The sequence below is a fragment of the Tyto alba genome, unplaced genomic scaffold (genome assembly GCF_018691265.1).
Source record: "Tyto alba isolate M040663 unplaced genomic scaffold, T.alba_DEE_v4.0 Super-Scaffold_2, whole genome shotgun sequence".
NCBI classification, from domain to species: Eukaryota; Metazoa; Chordata; class Aves; order Strigiformes; family Tytonidae; genus Tyto; species Tyto alba.
Genome location: NW_024881282.1, coordinates 34,307,171 through 34,333,090, shown reverse-complemented (window position 1 = coordinate 34,333,090; position 25,920 = coordinate 34,307,171). Strand labels below are relative to the sequence as shown.

Below are 25,920 nucleotides of genomic sequence, written 5' to 3'. Positions count from 1 at the left end.
CCCGGTTCAATAAGGCTTTTATTATCTTCCTGTACCCACACACCTTTGCAGAATATTCCTAAAGTGCCAGCTCAATTTTCCCACCCATCTTGCTTTGGTATGGAATCAGCGCTGGTCGAACCTCCTCCTTCAGGAACTTCGCCACCTGTTCAAGAAAGACAGGAAAGAGAAAATTAGCAAAAAACAGGGTTCCCTTCTCCTCCCCATTCAAACCTGCTTGTCTCACTGGGGTCTCTGTTTCACAGGCACCTAGCAGTCTGATACGTTCAGGGTCAAAAATGTGATGCCCACAAGGAAAGACAAGGAAGCCAGTGAAAACAAAAGAGAAATGTGTCTGCCTTAGTAGTATGGGCAGAGGTACATCATATGTACACTTTCTGGCACACAAGAGGATACAGGATTAAAGAACATGTTGCATTACAACTTGGAACACCTGCAGACTCTTTCCACTACTTCACCTGCTGAGGAGCACGTCCAGTGAAGGAGGAGGGATCCAACAGGCTTTCAAGTTGTTTATGGATAGGGCTGAAGTAAGGATCAGCGCGGACACGGGCAATGAAGTCATTATCACCCCCTTCCTGTTTCACAACGGCAGCTGCTTGCTGGGAGAGAACGCGAATCTTCTCATGGCAATCCTGTAAGAGTAGGGGGAAGAGGAGGGGAAAGGAAAAAAGTGATTCCTTTGCTACTGACAGCACATGTTCATCCTGCTAACTCGTGTGTGAGGCAAAAACATCAAAGTGTACTGCACTGGACAGCATACAAATGCAGTGTTTCATATACTACTATATCAAAACAAGATTTTCTTCATCCTTCCACATCTGCCCTTGGAAGCTGAAACAGCCTGAATGACACATGTGTTCCCTGTTCAATTATACCACAAACTTACAACACTGGAATCCTTTAAACTTCATCAAGCTCCCCAAATACTCCTAACAGTCACTATAGGATATTTTTTTTTTTTCAGTTGTCCTATTCCCTACTTGCATGATTTTTCTAAAGAAACAGACAGACTGCAGTAGCTGTTCCCAAAATATTCTATGAACTGTAAAGGAATTCCTTATTCACCACTAGTCGTCCCCTGTATGGAACATCTTGGGAGCATAGCAATGTAAAACCCCTACAGGTTTGGAAAATGGAAAAGAACCTGCCTAACTTAATGAGCAGTGAGACTGTGTAAACCATGTCTTACATAAGGTACTGCCTGAAGGAAAAAAAAAAAAAAACCTTACAAACCTGAAGGCCTTAAGAGATTCTCTTCCAAACAACCCTCATGTGACACTAAGACTGGTAAAACCTTATAACAATTTTTCTGAAACACTTTCTAATCCCTGGATTTCCTGTGGAATCAATCTGTAAAAACAAGGGAACCCAACTGTAGTCAGGGACCACCTGCAAAATCAGATGCTGCCATGCTGGCCCTAAAATACAGTCATGTGGTTTCACTTACAGCCATGTAAGAATCTTCTCCTACCATGTTTTGTCCTCAATCTATCTTTGATTAGGAGAAAATTGATCTCCTGTTCCTTGTTTCCTCCATCCAAAGGCTATCTTGCTCCAGCACTGACCTGCCTCAGGTGAACATATCTGTCTTCTGGATGTTTAGGGAAGGGAGCTGTTCAGTGGTGGGGAAAGGAAGCAAGTTTCTATGCTATGAGGTGGGAAAGCATAGAAAATGTGCTGTTCCAGAGCTCCGAGCACATGAAAATAGAATATACTAATGTGAAGTAGAACAGATTTTATAAGCGTATTAAGCTATATAGAGTTGTAATTAAACAGCACCAGAAAGAAGGTAGGCCAATAAGAAAGACAAGTGAAATTCACTCTTCAATCTAATCAAAATAGTGAGGACTGTTTAGGCAAGTATGGGATACTTTAGAAAGAGAACCAGCTGAAAAGATAAGGAAAACTATCCGCATGATGTGACCCCTGGGAAGTTTAGTTAGGAAGCTTACTCGTCGACCCAGTGACAAACATCAGAGACGAGGGGGGAAAAAAAAAGGCAGAAAAAGGATTTTTCCTGACTAACAGCATGGGTGAGTTGCCAGAACCACATATCCTACTCAAAGATTCTAGCAAACACTTGCTATTACTATCTTGCAAGTTTAACTTCTGTTCCTGATGTGGAAATAATTATAGAAGGACAAATTACTATCTAAAGGTAAGTGAAAATAAGCTGTTTATTAATACGTAAATTTGATTACGAGTTTTAAACTAAATTGTGAAATTAAATGATAAGGAAATATAATCTAATTGTGTCTGGATTTATTTACTAAGGTAAACATTTAATTTCAGTTTGCTTGAACACAGAAAACTGAATGAAGGACCATAAGCAAAGTTAGTAATAAAAAGCACTACATTGCGTTATGGAAGAGTGACACATGAATGAATGGTTCAGAATGGTCTTACTTGCTTTTTTGTTAACAGTACCGATTCGTTCTTTTAATTTACAAGGTAGGCAACTGCCAATGTGTTCCATTTAAAGAAGCTTGGCCTGTGTTCCAAGTTCCTTCAAACATTTACAAAAGGAAAACGCCTACTAGTATCTAATATAAAAATAGGTCTCCCTCTTCTCCAGCGCAGCCAGCCAGATTAGCTCAAACACACAGTGTTCCTAACAGTAAATATGGATCTCCACAACTGCTCTCTTCTCAGAGAGCAGATTCTGGCTTTGCAGCACCACTGTAATATTAATAACTCCTTGGGAGTAGGTGGAGAACAAGGTGAAATGGTCAGGACAAGAGCTGAGGTACTTTTGTTTCCCAGCAGTGAAATGCCAGGCAGCGAACAAAGATACTTCGGACTGCATTTGTACCTGACGATTGCCCCCTGCTTTCACCATCGCCATGATTATATTTTCTGTGGCCATGAATGGCAGCTCCTGCCGGATCCTCCTCTCAATCACCTTAAATAAAGCAAAACAAAACAAAGAGAAAAAAGAAACAGCATTATAGCAATTCTGTAGGCAACTGGGACTCGCAGTGAAGTTTTCCTCCCCCTTTGAATCTCCAGGACTAGACAGTGATGCAAAGATGATTTCTCATTTTGAACTTAGCTACGGAAATCCAGTACTGATGCTGATAATATTTAGAATCTGTATCTTGTAAGGGACGTTACTGTGGCAAAGATGTGCAACGTATTTTTTTTTAACCTGTTACAGGACTGTACCAGATCTGCCTTGACAGTATCTTTTGGTGGTAGGTTCTACAGATCTGTTGTGCAGTTCAGGGAAAATAGTCCTTTTTGAGACATTTTTCATTTACTACCTTTTGGCTTCAGCAAGAACCCTTTCATGTCTGTCCTGCAAACAGTGAGAATATAGTGAGAATGGAGAGCAAAATTCAGAAACCGTTTGAACTAACAGATAAAAATGTAATCTTTTGAGTGGGAGGATTTTTACACACTGGCATAGCTGCAGCATTACCAAGGATGCAACACTGCACACATTATCTCCTTTACCTTTGGATATACCACAAGTCCCTCGGAGATATTCTGCAGTGTGCTCAGAATGATGTCAGCTGTGAGGAAAGCCTCAGCCAGACACACGCGCCTATGAAACACACATATCCAGCGCCCCCGTTAGCAATAAAGGCCATGTTCTGGTCTACCTCAGATCCAGCTCTTTAGTTTCTGTAAATACCATTACTGTGGCCCTAAAGCTGGAACTGTTCTCCTTATAGGTGCTTCTTGTTGCTTAAAGGTCACAACCAGGGAAGCTAAAGAACAAGCTGGGGAGATGGGAGGCTCTCAGGGCTTGGTTTGGTTTGGTTTTTTTTTTTGGTCAGTAGAGAAAGGGAGAGAGAGGCACACAGAAAGCTCTGAGATAATTCGATGATTGCACAGTTAGGAAAGAGGGCAGCAATTTACAGAGCTAGCAAACACATGAGACTATTTTCCCCTGTGTTCTGTGTTGCCCTGTCTACTGATCCTACTCTCCAGGAGTAAGACATGCTGCACTGTGATGCTGTGCCTGGCTGTGCTTAGTGGGCAACTGTGATCCTCCATGCATTTGGTGGGGGCTTCCTCCAAGAGATGAGCTTCTGGTCACAAAGGAGGCTCCTGACAAAAAAGAATGACAAAAAGGAAAGGAGGCAAAGGACTGAGCTGTATCAGGCAAAAGGCTCTGTCACAGTGCAGCAATTATGGCATCATCCACCTCTGACAGCAGTGCTTGGCCCATTAACTGTGATCTTTTAAAATTACACTAGTACTTGAACCTTATGCTACACTTAAGGCCCCCAATTCTATCACAGTCTTCAAAAGGATTTTCCTGCTTTGCAGGTTGATTGCATTTTCTCTGGCTTGCTCTCCTTCCAAAACACTATAGCTTTAACAAGAAAAATCCCAGGCACAGAATTTTGAAATTGGATTATGAAGCAGACAAGTGACCCTTTCTATTAGAGGAGGTGAAAATAAAATTGGAAACATTTCCAGTACATCTCTCAACACTTGGTAGCTACTGGAAAATAAACACACAATATCAACCAGTATCCAATTTCTTAAATTTACATTGTCTTTTACTGACTAAGCAATTATTTCCTTAACAAGACTAGCAGCTGTGGAGTAAAGTCCTTCTGGGAAAAGATCTATGCTTTCATGAAATTTTATGTAAACATGTTTTTGGAGGGATTTTAAAAATAACATTCTCATAAACAATCTGAACACTAGTCTATAGCCAAAACTGCTGTTGTTCATTGTTCCATAAGCCCTGTATCTTAGAGATCTAAAGATTTCCAAGATTCTAGGAGATCAAATTCCGCAACAGAAGACTACTTTGAAACTAAAACGTTTCAAAGGTAAATATGAGCTTTATGCAAATTTCATACTAACAGGAAGATGGAAGCATTGAATTTAATTGCTATGATTTACTTGAAAATAATTATAGATAACATTTGCTCATCTCAATAGTCATAATAAAGAATCAGAAAACAAAGCAAAGTTTGCTGAGCAATATCTAAAAGACCTACACAGGTTTTCATGAAACGTTACTTGGAAAAACAATGTTTGTGCTCTTTTTTTAGGATCTGAACTACTTGTAAAGAAAAACACTTTACAGAGAAATGAAAATAAGTTTCTTTAGATTATTTGGAGAGTTAAGAGATTACAGATAGAATGTTAAACTATTCTTTAAGAAGTGAAGAGGAGCAGGATCAAAAAACACATTCAAAACAGACAAGGAGGAAAATCAAGAAATGTAAGAACTGCTGTAGTATGCTGTTGAAACAGGAAGATTACAAGACCAATTTATTACCATGGTTTCTGTATCCCTCCCTCTCTCTGCTGGTCTACTTTGCAGAAGATCTTGACGTTAAAAAAACCTAACAGGTTTCATCTGATCTTAGAGAGGAAATCAGTTTGTAGTCTCTAGATTCTATTTATATAGTTACTATATAGTTACTGCTTTTCATCAAGGCAGTAACTTGTGGTTTTAGTTTAAAAATAGTATTTTCTATATACATCAAAAGACCTTTCTGCACAAGAATTTCTGAAATTGCTGCATTGCACGACCCAAACAAACCTGTTGGCGCTGTCATCCAACGTTCGCTCAAACCACTGCACGGAGGCTGTTTGGAGGGGATCCAGCACCAGAGTCATCAGGTGTCGAGCCAGGCTGCAGCAGCGTTCTGAACGCATGGGATTCCTCTTGTAAGGCATAGCACTTGAACCTGTGAAAGGAGAAGGAGTGATGGGAACTCTTGATGATGGAAACAGGACATAGAAGTAGTGCATTCATGAAGAAGAGATAAAGGTCCTCCCCCAGACAAGAAAAATGTGTCAGGAATCATGTTTTTGACTAAAGCCTCAAAACATGATGATTTTTCTAAGGACAAAATGAAATAGAGAAAATGACACCACCACACCTCCCCTTCAGATTAGAAACATCCAAATGTGAGGAGAAAAAAAGTGAGAAGATATTTCGCAATCCTGCAAAACAGAAGTACTGCTACATAAAAAGAACAAATGGACTTAATTTTTAATGCAGTATTTACCACCATCTCTCTAGGTTACCCATGGCAACTTTAACAGTGTTCAAGACCCCACCGGCTCAAAAACATTGTCCTTCACTTATACTGCTGCCCATTGCTCTGGTGAAATGATATCAAAACCAACCACAGAATGCAGAATGATTCCAGTGAAAAATACAACTAAGGCTTAATTTGTCAATTGAATCCTATGCAACTATTTGGGGTGCCTGCCTGAACTTTCTTCCAGCCAAGAGCCAAAATTCTGTTTCCTTCTCCCCTTCTACCAATGTCAGAATCCCATCATTTGTATTCTTCTGGCCAGGGTCCAGCCTAGTTTCATTGTTCCAAATCTGTCTGATTATAAAGACCAAAATGCTGACTCAAGCTGAAAACCTACAGCTCCAGTTAGCTTCATGAGGAATGCAAATCACTAAGTATTCCTCAGACCCAATTCTTCCCCTGTGGGGAATATGTGACTCCTTCTGCTCTCCCCCCAAGCCCAGGAAGTGCAGAAATACAAATCTGATTTTAATTACTTAATATCAAGAAACATTTGGGTAAAGTGCTTTATTTTTTTTTCCTTTAAAAATGACCCAAAATACTAACAATGTCAAAGCTCAGTTAACTTAAAGCAACTTCTGTCAGTGACATTTCTAAATTTGCATAAAAGACTGCACCGACATAAATTAAAAGATACATACACCGGTCTAAGAAATGTGTCCCATCCCTTACCAATCTGGTCTTTTTCAAAAGGCTCCTCTATCTCCTTCAGGTTGGCCAAAAGACGAATGTCAGTACAAATCTAGAAAAAAGCCAAAGAAATTAACAAACAGAAGCAAACTAACACACACCATTATATACTCCTGTTAGTGTTCTTGGAGAAGTGTTTGCATTTGTGTCTGATAAGTAAACTGGGGACACGGTGAAAAATTTGACCAAAAAAAATGACACTGCAATCATACTTCCTGGCCTAAAAATCCCAGTCAAGAAAGCGTAAGGAAAAAGAGGTGTTCTGTGATAGAATAGAACAGGACTCCAAGAAGGGCAAATGTTTTCAGGGAATGGAAGAGATATCAGGAGGGAAGAGTGAAAATGCATAACAAAATTACACAGTGATTTACAAACACAGATAATGTGTGCTCACTGAACCAGCCAGCTGACAAAACTAAACCAGAAGAAAATACCACAGATCACTTTAGCCCAAGGGGAGGTGGGAGGGAACAGAAATAAATCAATGAAAAGAATCCACAAGGACAAAGAGAACAACACCATTATCAGAGAAGCAATTAACTACGAGCAAATGGTGAAATTTAAAAACTTGTACACCACTAGGAAAGACATTTACTCTAATTGGATCAATTTAGCATAAATTAGACTAATATCTGGTGTAGAATTTGTTAACCTGTCTTAGAATCTGCTCATTAAACTTGGTTTATCTGCCACTAGCCTTAAGTTCTTTGAGGTTTGATTATGCATGTACCCCGCGGTGAATTTACATGATCACAAAGAGAACAGCTCAACAAGAAATATCAATGAATATTTCTTCAGAACAGCGTTCTGCACCATGAGTACCTCCTCTTCAAGATCTACAGCTTCTGCTTCTTCCCAGTGTATACAAATAGGGGACTCACCTTGTGTATAGATGCCCCAAGACTGGCCAGCACAGACAGGACTTCAACATCCACCTTGCGACTATATGTCTGCCCTGTGACCATATAAGCCCTAAAAATAACCACAGAAGTTGAGTGCTCCAGGCAGATGCAGCTGTACTGCACAACTGAGCAAGGGGTGACATGGCTCTTGAAGTGGAAGGTTGTTATTCTGACCTGATGAGAAAAACTTTTGATTCAGGCTGTCAATTCTGGGCAGCATGCAGATGGGAGAGAGAAAAGCAGAGGGAAAATGGACAGCTGTGATTTGACAGGGACACAAGTAGAAGTGGCCTATTTAGGGGGTGAAGTTTCCTGTGGGAAGCTGCAGCTGGGAATGGAAGATGGTAAAGGAAGATAAGGCAACAGCAGCACAGATGTCAGTTTGGCAGCTAGGGGAATCTGGGACAACACAGACAGCAGGAGTCACACTTTGCTAACACCAAATTTAGGTGACTAAGCATGCGTGTTACATACCGCTTAAATCCTGCCTTTGCAGTCACTAATCTGTCCAGCTCTTCAACCTCAGGGTGAAGAAAAAAACAAAACAAACAGCTCAGAATGCAACAACTCGGGAAAGGCAGCAATAGCAAAAAGGATCCTTTGCTTTTCGCAGTTTATTGTCAGCAATCGTATACTTGCTGGGAAGCACCCTCTCCCCAAATTCTGCTGGCTTCCACGCAGGGCTTTGTCAGTGGGCCCCTGAGGGAAGGCAGCCCCCTTGTGAATTTCATGCCAGAATCTCCATGTTTCCCCCAAACAGAACAGCATTCCAGAGGGGACAATTGCCCTACGCCCTGGGCTGTCTGACTTACTTTACTATGGTCTCCCTCAAAAAGCTGCAAGAAGCTGGCTTGCGTGCCAGTGGTGCCTTTTACACCCCGAAAGCGCAGGTCATCCCGAGCCCGCTCCAGGTTCTGCAGGTCCATGCACAAGTCCTGAATCCACAAGCAGCAGCGTTTCCCCACGGTGGTGAGCTGCGCGGGTCTGAAAAGAGCCAAGAACGGAACGCCACCCGCTGACAATCTGCACGGTAGCTCCGGAAGGACCGCAGTTTGCTGCTGCTGCTCTGGAGTCTGCTGTGAAGTCCCTCCGACCCCTCCGACCCCTCGGGCAGGACAAGCGTCGCCGGGGCCCGATCCCGCTCCCGCCCCGCGGCTCCGTTGGCCAAGGGCGCCCCCTGCCGGCCCGCGGCTCTGCCCGCAGGGGAGAGGAGCCGCGGGGGTGGGAGGAACGGGGGGGGGGGGGGGGGGGGGGGGCAGGGGTGCCTCTATCCCCGCCCCCCCCCCAATTCCGCTCACCCAGAAGGCATCTTGGCTAAGTTAGAGCACTGGGGTGAATTTCTCAGTGCCGAAACATCTGTGTACGTGTGGTTCTAAATGATTCCTCTAAGGGACTGTTCCTTTTTGTTAAAAACGCCTTCCTCAGCCTCCGGGCAAACGTGCAAAAATTAACAATACTGCCAGCCAACATTTTTTGTAAGACCTCCACCTTGAAATAAGTATCCGCAAGCTTCAACCACACTGTTCCCCTGCGAATGCTTTGAGGAAAAAATGGGGGTATTATGTAGAACCTAGAAATTGAAATATTTCAAATTAATCCATGTGAACTCCAAAGACAACCTCTGTACTATTTAAAAAAAGGGTGTGCACATGAACAAGGTGTTCCTGATTAAGCTCAGATGTAAAAAGGAAGCATACAAGATGTGGAAGCAGGGATGGGCTATCCAGGAGGAATACAAAGAAACTTCAACACCACAGGGATGAGGCTAGGAAAGCAAAAGCCCAGCAGGAAGAATTTGGTGTGAGATGTGAAAGGCAACAAGAAAGGCCTCTACAAGTATGTAAGCAGGAAAAGGGAAGGCTAGGAAAAACATGGACCTGTTCATAAGTGGGGCAGGGGCCCTGCTGACAAAGGACACAGAAAAGGCTGAGGTATGAATGCCTTCTTCATCTCAGTTTTTATGACTTCACCTTGCAGACACTTCTTGAACACTCCTTTGTACTCTTTGTGAAAGCCTGGAGAATCCTCCTCCAAAAAGCTGTAGATGGAGAGAGATTCAGGCCTAGAGCTGATTGAACTGACACAGCATATGCAGCAAGACAACTAATCAGAGACCCAACCTGATGCTCTCGCTCTCCCGCAGGAGAAATTTTAAAGTACCAGACACAGCCTGGCATGACCTGTACTTAATTTCTCTGCATCTGATGTTCTGTATTACCAATGTAGAAGATCCATGCTTACCTCAGGGTGTAGAGTTTAATGCCTCCGAAAGCAAACTGTCTTCATGAAGGAAGGAGCAGATTAATCTACCCCAACAACAGACCTATCCAGATCTCGTCCTTTGATGCAGTAGTATGCCTAAAAATACTCTATTCTATTCTATCCTATTCTATTCTATCTTATCCTACCCTAACCTAAGAGCAGTCAATGTCAGAAATGCAGCACAAGTGTAAGCTTCCCAAGAGACAGAAAACAGTATCATCCCATTAAACAGAAGAAATTCTTCCTGATTCTTCCCAGAGATCCATATAGCAATGTAGGAAAACAGATGGATCCTCCATTAGAAGAAAGCTTCAGCTACAGTGACAGAGTAGCTGTAGTAACAAGTAGCTAGTAACAAAACTTTCTGAGCTGCAGTTGAAACTAACTGACAGAAAAACAAACATAAAGAAAATGTGACTGGAAGACAGGCTTACTGCAATTTCCCAGTCATGCTTTTTGAAGCAGCCCAGAATATACACATCCATGTTCGCCAGAAAGTCATTCCTTATGAAGCTGTGTTAAAACAACTGCTGACAGCTAGTCAAAGCAACAGTTCAATTTCCTGAGACAAATCTGGAGCTGGGCACATACTCCTTTTCTGAACCACCAACAATGTCTTGATGACGTCCAGCAGTACCAACTGCCACTGGTCAAAGATGGAAAGACGAAAGCAAGCAGGAGCAGGTCAATTTAACCAAAGCACAGCTGACAAAATGAAAGCAAAGGCTGATGGCTACTTACTGGTAGTGAGTGAAGCCCAAAGTAGGCATGTCAGCATACTTCTCAGCAAAGTCGGCCAGCCGGCTGATCACCCTTGCGAGCTGGTGGATGCAGGAAGGATAGAAAAGAGGTGTAATGAGGAAAAAAAAAACCACAACAGAAGCTAGCATGCTTAAGCACAAAAACACTGTGAGAAAAAGATGAGTGGAACAACTGTGCAGTCCTTGTATACACTACTCTAAGTTTAGAATATGGTGTGTTTCATTTTTTCAGGGCATGCACATAATTTCTGCTTGCTACGAAACTCAACCAAAAGATGATACAAGTGGTTGGACTTTAGCTCAAACAAGCCTAGTCCTTGTGATCAATTCAGTCCTGCAGTTGGTTTATCCCTGGGTATTTTCTTTATTCTTGGAATTGGTCAGAAATAAAGCTGCTTTGGGTATAATTGACACATGTACAGTCCAGGGCAAACTGGGTGCCAAAACATTCAGGTCAGATAGATGACACTGCACTACACTCCCACTATGTTCGACCACAGGAAATTCTATTATATAGCTTCCTGAATGCTGACACACTCCTAGGAATATAGTTTAAGGGGATGCCTAAGCTGACCCTGAAAGCAATAGTTGTTTTCTGAAACTAGTACCTGTAGCACAGATAAAGAAGGAGTTGATTATGATTCCCATGGTGAGCAAAGAAGCTTTGGGGAAAGACTTGAGAAAGGAAAGGAAGATCACTGTTCACTTTCTTGAGAATAACCCAGACAGCTCCTCCTAGCTTCCCAGCAGTGCTTAGGAAAATCCAAGTTAAACGCAGGCTATTCACAGGACACCAGCCCTGCCTGCTCACTTCTGAGACCCTGTGCACAACCACCTTCTCACCTTGGGTAGCAGCAGGTTAAACCCATCACGGAGGACAATCAGATCCTGAAAGAAGCAAAGAAAGGAAGTTTGGGCCATGTCTGAAGGATCAGACATAATGGCTTCTCTGAGAGGCCACAGATAATTGAAATATGCTTTGTCTACTCAAAGGTCTCTTTTGAAAATGAAAGCTCTCCTTTCCTTCTTGTACCAGAACTTGCAGTGAATTTGCAATGATCTGGACACATCATTGCTCCTTCTATACTATCCACAGACAGTCATACCAGGCAGTAGAAGACCCATTTCCACTTACTGAATAGGAATGATTATTTTGAGACACTCAGATGCCCAATGAATGACAGACTACATCATTCATTGCAAGTGGAAAATGCAGGCACTGGAGGCTAAAGATGGCAGGAAAGTAGGTGAACTGATCAGGCAGCAGCTGTCTTTACTCCTTTTGAGACAGAGGTACAACCAGGTGCAAGTGTCACAAGGAAGGTGGCATTACCTAAAAGCCAAACAGGCTTGCAAAGGAGTAAAAATGATCACAGAGCAGCTTCTCACATGACAAAAGTGGTTGTGAAGTTGTCATGAGTTGGACACAGGGGAACAGCAATATTTACTGAGAAATCAGGCTTTAGTTTGCACTCAGTTCTAGACAAATTTTTCACAAACATTTTACAGTTCCGTAGAATGGTGATATTTCCTTTTTCACCTAACACACTCCTCCATTCTCCTGGCCAGAGAAAAGCTTTATTTACCCTGAATTAATACAGGAGTTCCAAGCAGCAGTTGAAAGCTCATGGGCTGCGTATATCAAAAGTGGCCTTGTTCTGTAAGTCAGTGAACTCTTGTTCTGTTGGCATAACCGACAGTTCACAGGTTTCTGCATGTGTTTGCAACTCATGATCTCTTATCTCCCTGAATATTTAACATGCAAGCAGACCTTAGGGAACAGTTATTTTCCAGACAGATCTTTCTTCATATCAAAAGGAAGAAGACAAGAGGAGCTTGCCTTCCTAGGATAAAGGGGAACTAACTTCAACAGTAAAACTAATCAAAATGTCCGGAAAATCTATTTAATGTTATTTTCTAAAGAAAAGTTTACAAAGAGCTATCAAGTAAGCAACTGCAGCTTTGTTTCGTCCAGCTCTGCAGGCAGGAACTGAAAATATGATATTACCGTATTATCCCCTACGTAACAGGAAGTTGCTCCAAGGTGAATGATGGCCGCGGCTTTTGGACAGCAGTGGGCAAAGGTGTGAACGTGGGCCATCACATCGTGACGCAGCTTCTTCTCTTCCTCTGCTGCCATCTGGAAGTCAATGTTGTCCAGATTTGCTTCCATCTCCTGTATCTGCTCATCTGTGATAGGAAGCCCAAGTGACTGCAGGGGGAAAAGAACTTTGTTTCTTTTTCTCTTTAAGAGACAAGCCAAACAGAGACAGAAGTTGTTTAGATAATTTACCCCCATATGAGATCTCATGGAAGCATGTCAGTATGGCATAATTGAGAGCTGTAACAGCAAATGCTTTCATTCTAGGGTTGTCAACCTTTTTCAATAGGATAGGACAGTGTTCATGCTTAGATGTTCCCCTTGGGCTTCATACTTTCCTCAATAATGTAACATCCCTGTGGCAACTACAAAGATTAGGCATGTGGGGAAAACTGATATAAAAATAATATAGTTTTAACTTCTTTTAATTAAATTTACCCTCTGAGGGGGTACAATCCGGTGTGACAAGATAGCTTGAGTCAGGAAGAACTCTTTGAACCACCACTAGACCTACACAGCTGCAAACAGCAGGCTTATAACATATGGAAAGGTACATATGTTTGTACTTTCCTGAAAGTCCTAAAGTACCTCATCTCAGACTGAAACTGGGAGCCTGAGAAATCAGTTACTTGATCTGGAAGCAGGAGATAAATACTCCTAGCTCATGTTCAAAAATATTTGCTAAGCCTTTTAAGCAAGCTGACTTAAAACCAGACTAAGATATCAAATCACAGAACTATACACTGGTATAACTTTTGCACAGCTCTATACTTGCACAATCTAACTAAGCTGAGAAAAATGTCTTTTCCTGGTTCTGAGTTTAAAAGTCTCACCATGAACTTGGCATTACTGCCTTTTCCAAATTAAAATGCTATTGTATTCTGCAGTAGTAATTAGAAGTTATCAGCCAGGAAGCTTCAAGGATACAAAGTATTTCAAAAGCTGGTTCTGTTCAGAATCAAACTGACCAAAAAAATGTTTTGCAGATGTGTGATCTGGAACTAGAGAAGACAGCAAGTGAAGCAGATGTGTCTTCAAGGTCCTCATCAGACAATTAGTACCCACACTATTTAAAATACCATGCTGCATACACAACCATGAGTGCCCATGTGCATGAGGAAAAGCACCTGGCCCCAGGCTGCTGTCTTTTAGGTGTACTGATACAGGCTGTAACTGCCTGAAAGCACACAGGCAACTCAGCAGGCAACAGAGTCTTGTGCCAAGATTAAAATCTCATACCTTGTTCACTCATCCATGATGTGTTGGGAAAAGCTGACCACAGTATGTAGTCACTGACAGTCAAACAGAGAGCAAAAATAATCCTCATGAAAAGGCACTACTTGTCATAAGAATACCTGCAAGGTCGGGCAGTGCCAAGGCAAATGTTCTCATGCATCCACAAACATCATGTGAGGCTTCTTCCCTGTGAGTTTTTGCTGGTAACGACAGTACCTCAGGAGGAAAACAATCGAATGTCCTTCAAACCTATCTACCTCAGAAAACGACATAGGAAAACTACCCGAGGAAGAACAGAGGGTTTTCTCCAAAGCACTACAGGTCAGCAATGTGCTCTCTGGATTGTGCTTTTAAGGTATCATTCCTCTGAGGCTGTTCCGATACTTTGGTGCACCACTGTAACAACTGTGACTGTTTATTCATTCCTATTCCTAAAGGTAAGAGTGTGGAACATCTCCTGCAAACAGAATGAGAACATGGCACTGCTCATCTAATAAAGAACATAAAACAGAAAAATAATGAAACTTAAATTGGACAAAAAAAGAAAAATAGATTGAGGGCTACTGTAGGCTCTTATAAAAGAGAACACATTCAGATTTCACATGTGCAAAACATTTTACTTGTCAGTTTGATGTTGCAGGATGTCAAAGCTATTTCTACAAAAAGGAAGAGCCCCAAGAAATCTGTACTTGACTTTCAAATAACATATTGTTTAGGCCAAGAGCTCAAGATTCAAAAGAATGAGGTGTTAATAGAAGTATCATAATACAAATGAATTTATTCTTAAAAAACCTAGAGTTTTCAGATGGGTATAAACTTACACGCTTCAGTTCTTAATCCAAACTTTACTGTCAGTTGGGAAAAGATTAGTTTAAAGAGAGCTCTCTTCCTAATCACCCACTTTGCTGAGTCTCCTCTTTCAAACTCCTGGTATTGCCTGCTGTAAGGAACAAAATACCAACTGTAAAGATTTTCTGTCTAATCCAGTTTACAGTGAAACTCTTCATTCTTGTTTCACATATTCCAAGTGGAGTACTCAAAAATTTCTCCAATGAGTAGGGTGAACATTGAAAACATTTCTGCAGCCCTGTATTTATCTGAAACTCTATCTCTAAACTGCATATCTACTCTTTTACTGCTTTCCCTGTAACTTTTGGAAAACTATTGCTAGATCTTCCTAATATTCTGATTTACTACAAAACAAGAGTAAGTATTGCCTATAGTTCATCCATTACTTTTTATTTTTTTTTTAAATGTACCCAAAAAGAAATACTATGCATCACCTTCAATAAGAATGATTGGAGAAAACATATAAATGTCTTGAAAGTGAGGATAAGTACAAGAATAAATATTGACCATAGTTCCTTTGTTACTTTTTAAAATATTTTTTATATATGCCCAAAAAGAAATACTATGTATCTTCTATTAGGAATCTAATGAAACTGCCTAGATCTGCAACTAACTGATCACTGACAGGGCTAACAGGTGCTGAAAGTAGCTGACTCTTCCTCCTTCAGTCCAGAGCTGACATCAGAAGATAAACTCCTCTGGAATGAGGAGGCAGATAAAAATAATGTCTGCCTCTTCCCACTACGAAAAGGGTGCTCAAGAAATTGCAAGATCTGTCTCTGCTTTCTGGGAACAAAACTCTATGGTGGCAATGGGAGGGAAAACAAGAGTCAAGAGACAGGGGAACCCCCAGTTCAGGGCTTGGGAGTGGAAACCTGTAAGTCACAGTGGTTCTCTCAGCTGCTTTTCTCCTGTTGGGCAAGTCATGTAAAGTGTTTTGCTCTTGGACAGAAGAAAAAGTGATGATTATCTACTGGAATTGATATGAGAGTGTTTCAATTATCATGCTTTGAACACACAAGGCCCCTTAAGCATGCATTCTTGGTATTGGCACTTCCAATACTAAATGAGATTTGCAGTCTGCTCACTCCGGCATCTCACTGTGACAATACCTCGCAAGCACCTTTCAGAAGGTGATTCCTATTTAACACAGCTGTATAACCCCATCTTCAGCTTCTAAAACATCACGCTTGGTGCAGCATACTGTCAATGAGGCTGCTGTAAGGGTATGATCCTTGAATGGAGAAGGAACACCTTAACGATCCTGTGCGCTGCGTGTTCATTCTCCTGTATGGTGCTCCTCTGCCCTCACACCGACAGCAACAGCCAGACCTAGTGCTTGCATTGCTTCCTAACCACCCCAGTACCTTGCAAATGGCAACAGGAGGAGTCTGTAGAAAACAAATGGGCACCTACTGAGTCTGAAAGAGAAAGCTATCCTGTCAGAAGGCAGAGTGGGTTTGTGTGGTTTTTCCTTTGTTTTCTGGGAACGCATTACAGCTTTTTCACTGTCAAAAACGTGATGCGAGTCTTCCTCTCAGTCACGAGGAATCAAATTAGTGCATCTTAAAAACTGACTGTGTCTCAACTAAGAAGTAGTCATGGGCTATACACATGGGACCAAATTCAGAAAAAGAAGGTTTTGCTTAAACTACATTTCAGAAATGTTAACTCAACAGACTCTACTGACATAACAGCTTGCAATCATACGGACGTACTCTTGGTTGCTGCTTCCTAATAGATGAATTGATACCAATCTTCTGTGCTATCAGGGTTTTTTTTTTTTGCGTTGGCATGCAGCCTGTCATAAACACCATAAGCCTTTCTGGGGTAACTGTTCTGCTCATTTTGGCCAAAAGTAAACTTATCTTAGAAATAAAGACTATCTAAAAACAACTGGCTGCAGATGCGTGGGGTGGTCCAGCTGGCACAGACCAGCAGCAATTGGATTGAATAAGAGAGCACGTCACATCAGTCACACCTCCTGAAAAGCAAACAGCCAAGCGCTTGAGAAGGACATTGATGTTTGCTCAGCGGGCAATCCCCCCGCCCTCCCCCCCCGAAAAAAACCCACCCAAACAACAAACCAAAACTGCTTAGCGACGCTTTTACACAACTAATTTCACAAGGAAGGCAAAAGTGCAAGGGGGAGGATATGAGACAAGAAGAGGCGATTTGCTGAGGGATGGCAGGTACGTGGAGGATTGCGTACAAAGCGTTGTGCAAAACTGGGCTCCCACCCCCCCACCTTTTCCCGCCGAAACACGCGAAGGGGCGCCTGAAGGTGGTTCTGGTCAGACTTCTCCCGCTCGCCCGCCCCGGGCCGCCGCTCGGCCTCCGTTCCCAAGGGCGGCTCCGGGAAGGTCCAACGGCTGGTTCCCGCTGGATCCCGCGCCGGGGACACCCAGCGAGTGACCCCCCCGGGTAACCGGGGCCGGTAACCGGCCCTCCCCCGCCAGAGCCCTGAAGGGTCACTGGAGGGAAGCGGGACGGGGGCGTGAAGACGCCCCGTCACGACAGTGTGTCCGTCCGTTCCGTCTCCCCCGCCCCGGGCCCAGCCTCCATCCCTCGCCAGGCCACGGAGGTGGCCCCGGGGCCGCCCCCACCTCAGCGGCCGCGCCCCGCCGTTACCTTCTCAGCCTGAGCGAGGTAGAGCCAGAGGCGCCGCCAGGTGCCGAACTTCTTCCTCTCGCTGAAGTTAAAGCCCATCTCGGCGCTCGCGTATCGTGACACCAGCGGCGAGCGGTAGCGCGACAGCGCGTCCTCCTCGGCGCCGGGGGTCGCCATGGCAGCGCCGGCGCGCGGCGAACGGAGCGGCGGCGGCGGCGGCGGCGCGGGGGATAAGGGCGAGCGGCGGCCCCGCCCCGCTGTCGCGAAGAGGCCCCGCCCCCGGCGCGGAATACGGCGCCGCGGGCGGAGGGCGGGGAGGCTGCTGCGCGCCAAAATGGCGGCGGGGGGGGGGCCGTGCCGAGGCGGAAGACACGCGTGGCTGAATAAACGGGCAGAGACCACGACTGTTAAATGCTTAGCAGCCAAACACATTTATTAGTCTTTTTCTTTTTTTTTTTTTTTTTTTTTTTTTATTTTTCCAGGAACCCAAAAATATTTTGTAGTTATAATGTAAGCAACTGAGTTGCACATAATACAATCATATCTTTCAAAAAATAAAAATAAAATAAAAACAAAAAAGCTGTTTAAAAGCCCAAAAAAACCTTCAGAAAACTTATATAAGTATTACACCATCTCTCAGTTTCAATGAAATGACGACGACTTAATTCCTTATTACTCTTGTCACACTCCAATAAAACATCACCCTTTTGTTTGTTTGTTTTTTCTTTTTTTCTTTTTTTTTTCCTTTTTTTTTTTTTTTTCTAAATCCAGCATGAGAAATACAGTACCTGCTATGGCAAAAATACACATAAAATGCAACATTTCAGCTTATTTGTACATTAGTAGAGTTTAAACATTTTATTGTTTTTTTTTTTTTCTTTTTAAGTGAACCAGTGATTTTAAGTACCACTATACTAAAAGTAAAATAAAAATATAGAAAAGGAGGAGAAGGGGGGCAGCCAGCCATACAAGAGCACCTTCTAAAGTGCAGAGTTTCTGTGTCCATGGAAAACCCTTAGTAAATTCAAACATCTGTGAGCATCTGGGATGGAAATTAAGATAAAAACTGGATATGCAAGACACTGTGTCATCTCCTCTATATTCTCCCCGTTTGTCCTGTATCTTTCTTTACTGCACACTAGAGAAGGAGGGGAGAAACTAGAGCTACAGTAAGAGTTTAGTAAAGGAAGCCATTTCAAGTATAAGAAAAAATAAACACTTATAGGTAACTTGCAAATAGCATCAATATAAACACAGCCACTACTTTTATTATTACCATGTCTGCTTCTGGGGGACAGTGTTTCAGGCAAGAGGACTTTAGCTGTACCTTCCTGTTACCTATTTATGTGCAAAATAGAAAAGCTGCCTTTTCTAATCCAGCCATTTTGGACATCGCTGATTTTCTGGTCTGCAACCTCCTCTCTCCATTTTGTAAGGGGAGAGGAAGGTGGTGTTATTTTCCCAAGAAGACTAGATGAAATGAATCTATTTCTCCATTCCTCTTCCAGACACTTCCATTACTTGTTTGCAATGAAGAGAAACTCACCTAACATCCGATGCCCACCATTAGCCAGTTTCCTGAACAGGTAGAAGGCATTTACCTTTGTAAACATAATCCCTTATGTTTGTGGAACTCAAAGCAGCATTTCGTATCTCCACCCAGGTGATGGAGATTAAAATAGATCAGAACGCTCCCCCGTCACTGCTTTTCTTCTTCCCCTTCCCTCCCCCCTCCCCGTCCCCAGAAAGATTACATTTGGTTGCTTTTGTTAGAAAGTGGGGATTTTTGGTTCTTTGGGGAAAATACTTAGAGTTTGAAATCAGAGTAAACATTACAGAATTACCATCAGCAGGGTCATACTGCTGTTTGTTCTGCTTTCTAGATGAGAAAGAAAAAGCATTGTGCATCACAAGTTCTGCTTGTTTTAGGATGCGGCAGAAATCCAAGATACGTTATGTGTGTAAATCCAACAGATGCACATGCATCATTTCAGCTTCTTTCTCTGCAAAATCACTGTATACATTTCACCTTGAGTACTAGCAGAGATGGAGAGGGTGGCATACGGCAACAGTGGAGAGATGTTCCAAAGGCCACGGGGAGCAATGCAGGACAGAGAGGACCAGGGAGTGTCAGATAGCAAGGTTTCAGGGACAGAAACCATATTCTTGATATTTCAAAGGCCAAACTCCAAAAGGCATGGGCTCATATGCACATCCCTGAGACGCACATCCAAGAAAGAAGAAACAGTGACCATGTGATTGGAGAGGGGAGAAAGTAGCAGAGGTTCCCTGACAGCTGTGGGATTTACCCAGTGAAGACCTCTTCCCCCACCACCCTCCCAGAGGCACGCTGGGAGAGCTGTAAGGCATATACACAAGCAGCATCTACTATCATTCCCTCTGTTCCTCTGTTTCACTGGCAGGTGATGGCTTCTGTGTATCATGGACAAGAAGAGACACTGCATCTGAAGTGTGACTGAAATTAATTCGGGGAAGGAAACAGAAAGCTACTCTGCCCTTCATCCCTGGAGCAGCAGCATAAAGTGGCAAGGTTCTTCATATTACAGTCCCCTCTCTGGAACTACACACCACCACCTCCCCTTCCTGGTGGCAGGAAAAGATGTGTCCACTTGAAGGATGACATTACCAAAACCACTACTTAAAGGCAGGGAAAAGTACACAAACTGATTCCAATTTGGTGATCTGGTGGAAGAAGCAGCAAGCTCAAAGTACTTCAATCAAGTCTGAAGCTTATCTAGAAGTACAACTAGAGGCATGTCACCTGTTGCAACACTGGCATAACTAGGTAGGGAAGAGCAGGACAAGGAAACTGGCATAAAGACAGAGAAGAAATATGAGTGACTGGATCTCCATCAACTTCTGTTACTTAGGATCTGAGTATCTGATGGCTTTAATCATTAAAAAAAAAAAGGTTATCTCCCTCCACACAAGCAAACAATGTAAAAAGAATGAACAATCTTGCTGTAAAAACCCTGTAACACTTCTATCATGCTTTTTATCTTTAAAGCACTTTATAAACATTTACTACTTGATCCTCACAAAACCCCTGTGAGGTAGGTAAGTATTATTATCACCCCCACTTTACAGCTGAAAAAACAAAGGCAAAGAAGTTAAATGACTTGCCCAAGGCAAGGGAACAGTAAGGGCCAATGTTAAAATTCAGGAGTTCCAGGCTTCTGGTCCTGTGCTCAAAACCACTAGTTCAAACATCTTTTTATAAAGGAGATAACAGATGGAAATAAAAGCCCATTAAGTTTAGAAGAAAAGGTAAGATTTAAAAGGTTACATCAGAAGGGGAAATGTACCACGAGGTATTTTTGTGAGTGAGTTTAAACTTCAGATTTTTCTTTCTTTTTTTTTTTTTTTTCCTTTTCTTTTTTTTTAAAGGCAATCTGACAGAGTGGAACCCTGATAAGATCACATCTGCAAGGCAGGCACAGATGCGAGAGTGATCATCAAGTCTATTACTTATTACAGTACTGTGAACGTCAACAAAAATATAATTGCTGCATGAAAACACTGAATACAGGCAGGATAATCTCTCAGTTACGATATTACATCTAAGATAATGCCAAGGATAATGCAGGTACCATGGTATACCATGGACAAAGGAAAAAAGTCAAGTCAAAGGGTCCCTATGAAGATGACGAAGAGGGCAGCGAGATCTACATTTTTCTGAGGAGACTGCTCCTGGAAGCTCAGCAAGCTTCACGGAACACACATAATTCACAATGACTGCATTTTGGAGATGTGAGGAAGTGAATCCTTTTTTATGACCATTATGATACCACCCTACAGTAAATAAAGGATCGTTAATTTTAAATAGAGGGCCTTGTCTACAGATCAGTCTACATTCCCTAAAATTTCACACATTGCCAACATTAATGCTAAGTCACCGGCAGTAACACCAAACAAAGCACTGGTAGCTGCTGATGTTGAAAAAATGCAATCCTCATAGTCGTGCTTTGATCTACACTAGAAAGTTAAGTACCATCTCCACCATCTTGTCCACAGCTGTGCTGTCACTGTATGAGCTGTGCCAGAAACAGCAGCAAAGAAAATTTTAGGGAGAAGGTGTAGACATGGAGGACCAGCTCTGTTCCAATCATCCTGGAAGAGCGCAAGGACTGCTGTAATAGAAAACGAGTAGTATATCCAAAAAAGACAGTGCCTGTGACACTGTTTCCTGAGCTTGACAAGGGCCAGAACACAGGAGGCATTAGTTGTCCCAGGTACAGCTGGTGTCCTATTCACCCTATTGGCCCTGGTTTAACACTGCACGGCTAGAATTCACAATCCTGCGCAAGGTTTAGAGCCAGTTTTGTTTTGCAGTCAACATTAGTTTTCCAAATCTCTGCCCTGTCACCTGTTGGCCAACTTCTGAAAAAGAGAGGTTCTTATCAACTCCTTTGTATTTCAAAGTCATCACCTCCCCACTTCCCCAAACTATAACGGATATACCATGGACACAGAAACTCCTAAACAGTTTAGCAAAGTTATCTTTGTCCCCTACACCCCCTTTGCAGAATGCATAGTTTACAATTCACTTACAAAATAAAGAAGCAATGCTGACCACATATGGGACCTTTTTTTTGAAAAAAGAACAAACAACCTCTTCTTAAGTTCAGTATCAAAATTCACATTTGCATAATAATACATTTCAAGGCCATTAGAGAGGAATGAGAGCGAAGCAAAGAAAACTGCAGAGTCTCTCCTCTCTTTGTCTTCCTGAATAGAGCTGAGGGATCCCACTGGAGTTTCTTTTCAGGGTGGGAATTAAAGGGCTACAACGACAGCTCCTGATCTTGTACACCTCATGTTTTGGGTGGGACGAAGAGGTGAATTATTAGGAAAAAAAAAAAACAAACAAAAACAAATGGAAGGAGACACTGCAGATTCCCATGTTTAGCTACAAACAGCTTCGAAGAAACAAAAAATTACTTCAGATTTTTTTTCCTTTTAAACACTTCTACCTCACCATTTCAAAAACTCTTTTTTTTTCTTCTTGTGTAATACCCTGTTCATTTAAATGGCAACATTAAGTGTGCTGGAAGTTGAAGGGTTGAAAAAAATAAATTTTCCTGTTTTTCTTATCAGGACACGGACAGAGAGGGTAAAAGTGTGCCTGCACCCACTATTTAACAGAAGCTACAAAACATCGTCTTCTCTACATGTATAAATTTGTCTCAAACATCACTGTGTTTCGATTCTCCAGTGCTTACAAAAAATAAAGCCACACGCATTCACACTCATGCACACAAACATAAAGAGAAGCCACGTAACACATATACAAACTCAACCTGCAACAGCAGACTAGCCTAAAACTATCAACAGCTTCTGTGCATCACATCACATCCCTTTGCACCCCCCCACCCCGATCTCTACCACATATGAATACGTATTGTGCAGTGTAGAGACCAGCCCAAAGATGCTGCTTGTCAAAAGGGACCAGTGGGCTGCAATCTCCATGTCTGACCTCTTGAAAGAATAAATTGACCATTGTCTCCCCTCCAGCCCAAGTGGTCGCCTTAATTAGACAGTCACTATACTCACAAAGGCACATTCATAAATACCACATTTAACTTACTGCTTGTAAAAACATAGGAGGAAAACGTTAAGCGCTTATACCCCAACCCATCCCTACTGACCCAGCAAGAAATATCACAATAACGTATCACTTGGTGAGACCTTACTCTACCTTTAGAAGGTACATATTAAAGAAGTCTTCCAACACCTCTTCTTAAAATTTTTTTTTGCATAAATGAATGCTTTTTTTTTGTTTTTGGCTTACATATTTTGGAATACAGCACTCACTATAAAGCTCTGTTGTAAGGCTACCCCCTAAAGTAAGGCTGTTCTACCTTGGCTTGCATTTTCACTTCATTTTGCTTCTTCTCCACACATTCCCAAAACAAAACAAAAAAACCCACACAGCGCCTTATATAGAAAGGGTAAGCCGTATCTGGCAGGGAGAAGGAGGGGAAAGAAAGCACATAATATCATAACCATGTTACTAAAATAGCTATTCTAACAAGCTGTGCAACCTGTTCTTACTGCTCAACAGTAAATGATGAAGAAAATGTTCACTTATGGTTGTGTTTCATCTGAAACAGGAGAAGCTTCCACTTAGTCTCAATTAAAAAACCCAAACAGATTAAAAAAAAAAATTAGGAAGTTAGTTCTGTGAATGCAACAACACACACAAATACCCAAGAGGAGGCATTTAGTGCTCAAGGAAACACTTCCTCCAAAGCACTGCCTCCTTGCATTGCGCATCCATGCAAACTTCTCCAGTTTCTACTCTTCCCCTCTGCCCACCACAGTCAAGAATGTTTGCTGCAAAAATACTTAACGCTGGCTGGCACAATGCATTCTTCCCCGCTCCCCCCGCCCACCACCCCCCCCCCCCCCCTTTTTCTTTTTTTTTCCTTCTCTTTTCCCCTGGAGTGCTCTGTATTCGTTTACAGAAAGGCTGTCAGTCAAGTCAAAAACTCCTCTTCTTACTACAAAGTTAACAGGAGGCCTAACACTGCTGAATGTCACCAGTCCCAACTGTCACACATACGGGGTGAAAATGGCTCTTTGCAGAGGGCACTTGATTTGCTAGAAGCTTGCTTATATAGCACAGGATTCTGGGAGACTTTTAGAAAAAAAACTTTCCTGCATAGCTCGATGAAAAGCAACACGCACGCAAACGGTGGATGCAAACGGACATCGTCTGCTGCGTGCCACAGATGAATCGGCATCTATCTTGGCCTGACAATAGTTTTAAAAATAGGCTCCAAACCATCAGGAGCTGTGGCGCTTTTTGTAGCACAGACGAAACCTTAAATCACATTTTATATAAGCATTAGAAGCTATAGCTACTACATCACAAAGTTTAAAGTCTCACACAACACCACAAAAGAGAGCTGTATTTTAAACAGGACCCTGACTCAGTTTTAATAACAATGTAGACAGACCCTTGAATGCTACTGTAGACAAAGCTCTGCTTGGCGAGTCGCTACAAAATGGACCTGTTTCCTATTACCTACTGCAGGGGAACTTTGGTAAAATTCAGCAACACTGGTATTTACAGTGATGGGACACTTAGGCAAAACATTGTGAGGGACATGAATTAGCAAGGCTGCTAAAAATCTCTGGTTAGGCTCCTGTCGTTTAGCCCAACCAATAACTCTGCTCCAGCATAATTTTTGCTTTGTGTTTTTAGGTTTGGATGTGAACTCAGGACAACAGGGAACCCCAGTTCTGTCTACACTGGGAAACTTCACGTATTTCTCCCTATTACTGTTAATACCCTTCTGCCACAGGTGGAAGGCCTAGCACTGGAGGTGAAGGAAAAGAATTTGGGTTTTAAATATCTGTATTTTGATCACCGTGAGAATGACTGATATGATCTAACAGTATCAGTTCCTAACATTGCAAAATAGCAGAAAATAAACTAGAGAACTGAAATGGTATTTTGTGCAAAATCAATTTAGCAAACCAACAGATTCTGCACGTTGTTTCAGACTCAGGACCTAAGTTGCATTTCAACAGTGTTTGATTTTTTTTTTTTTTTTAAGAGTTCATTTCAACTTAGTTTTCTTGGCATTAATTTCCTGCCCACAAATACATGCACACATATTCGCAATTAAGAAAGCGGCTTCTGTTAGGGGAACCTTACCTCTTTAGAAAGAAAAAAATACCTCTTACTCAATCAGGACTCATACCCTGAGATGCTAACTATCCACCACAAAACCAGCATTTCCATCCACTTGAGAAATCTTGGATATTAATGTCACATGATTTACAGTGAATGTGATATATGCACAGATATTTGCTGCACTGGAAATACAACAGGTCCTCATCTGCTACCTTGGCCCTGATTCACCTAAGGTTTACTTACACAAAGAGCCCTTACCCGAGCAGTATTCACTCATTTAAGGTCAGTGGGACTAATTCACATTGAGGATGACTCCTGATTTCCTGGACCAGACTTAGCCAAATTTGGGTATTTCAGATACAGAAACAGTACTCCTCTCAAAGTCAACAGGAAAACAATATGCACAGACAAAATTAGAAGTCTAAGAGGTAAACATAATAAAGAATAAAGCAATAAAACCCCACCAACTAAACAAAAAAAAACCCCTACAGTACTGTTTGGATGCACTACTAAGACACAGTGGAAGATGTGGCAGCATTTTTAGGAAGAAAGAATAGGGGAAAATTCTAGGGAATAAATGTTTAAGAATTTTATGGCAAAGAAAAAAAAAAAGAGGCCAACTTAATATAAAGACTCAGTTGTAATTTAATCTTTGAGGTGGTTATTTCAGCCAGTTTATTGAAAACATCCTGTCTATACTGCGGAGGAAAAACACACTTGGCTTAATATTCTTGCTCATTACACATAAGCCACTTAGCGTGAAGCGAAATAAAAACTAGTAAGAAAAACCTGGCACCCTGTGATTGGAAAAAAACCC

General features: G+C 42.1%; 1 protein-coding gene across 1 annotated transcript; it reads right to left on the bottom strand.

The window, feature by feature from the left end:
- Positions 1–17,708, bottom strand: ADSL (adenylosuccinate lyase). The gene is made up of 13 exons (XM_032996877.2): positions 17,459–17,708; positions 12,650–12,853; positions 11,485–11,529; positions 10,622–10,701; positions 8,431–8,602; positions 8,093–8,139; positions 7,598–7,688; positions 6,699–6,768; positions 5,519–5,666; positions 3,460–3,550; positions 2,816–2,905; positions 459–635; positions 1–145 (listed from the first exon to the last, which is right to left on the bottom strand). The coding sequence occupies exons 1-13, from the start codon at positions 17,612–17,614 to the stop codon at positions 59–61; spliced, it is 1,458 nt and encodes a 485-aa protein (XP_032852768.2). The 5' UTR covers positions 17,615–17,708; the 3' UTR covers positions 1–58.
- Positions 17,709–25,920: the final 8,212 nt, after the last annotated feature.

What these genes read in the sequence shown, in the direction of transcription:
- ADSL (XM_032996877.2), bottom strand. Translation starts at nt 17,614, where the DNA reads ATGGCGACCCCCGGCGCCGAGGAGGACGCGCTGTCGCGCTACCGCTCG. An exon ending in TTGGGCTTCACTCACTACCA is followed by an intron (nt 8,603 to 10,621) that starts GTAAGTAGCCAT and finishes GGCTCTTTTCAG; the next exon opens with ACCCGCGCAGCTCACCACCG. An exon ending in TTGGATGACAGCGCCAACAG is followed by an intron (nt 3,551 to 5,518) that starts GTTTGTTTGGGT and finishes TGTGTTTCATAG; the next exon opens with GCGCGTGTGTCTGGCTGAGG.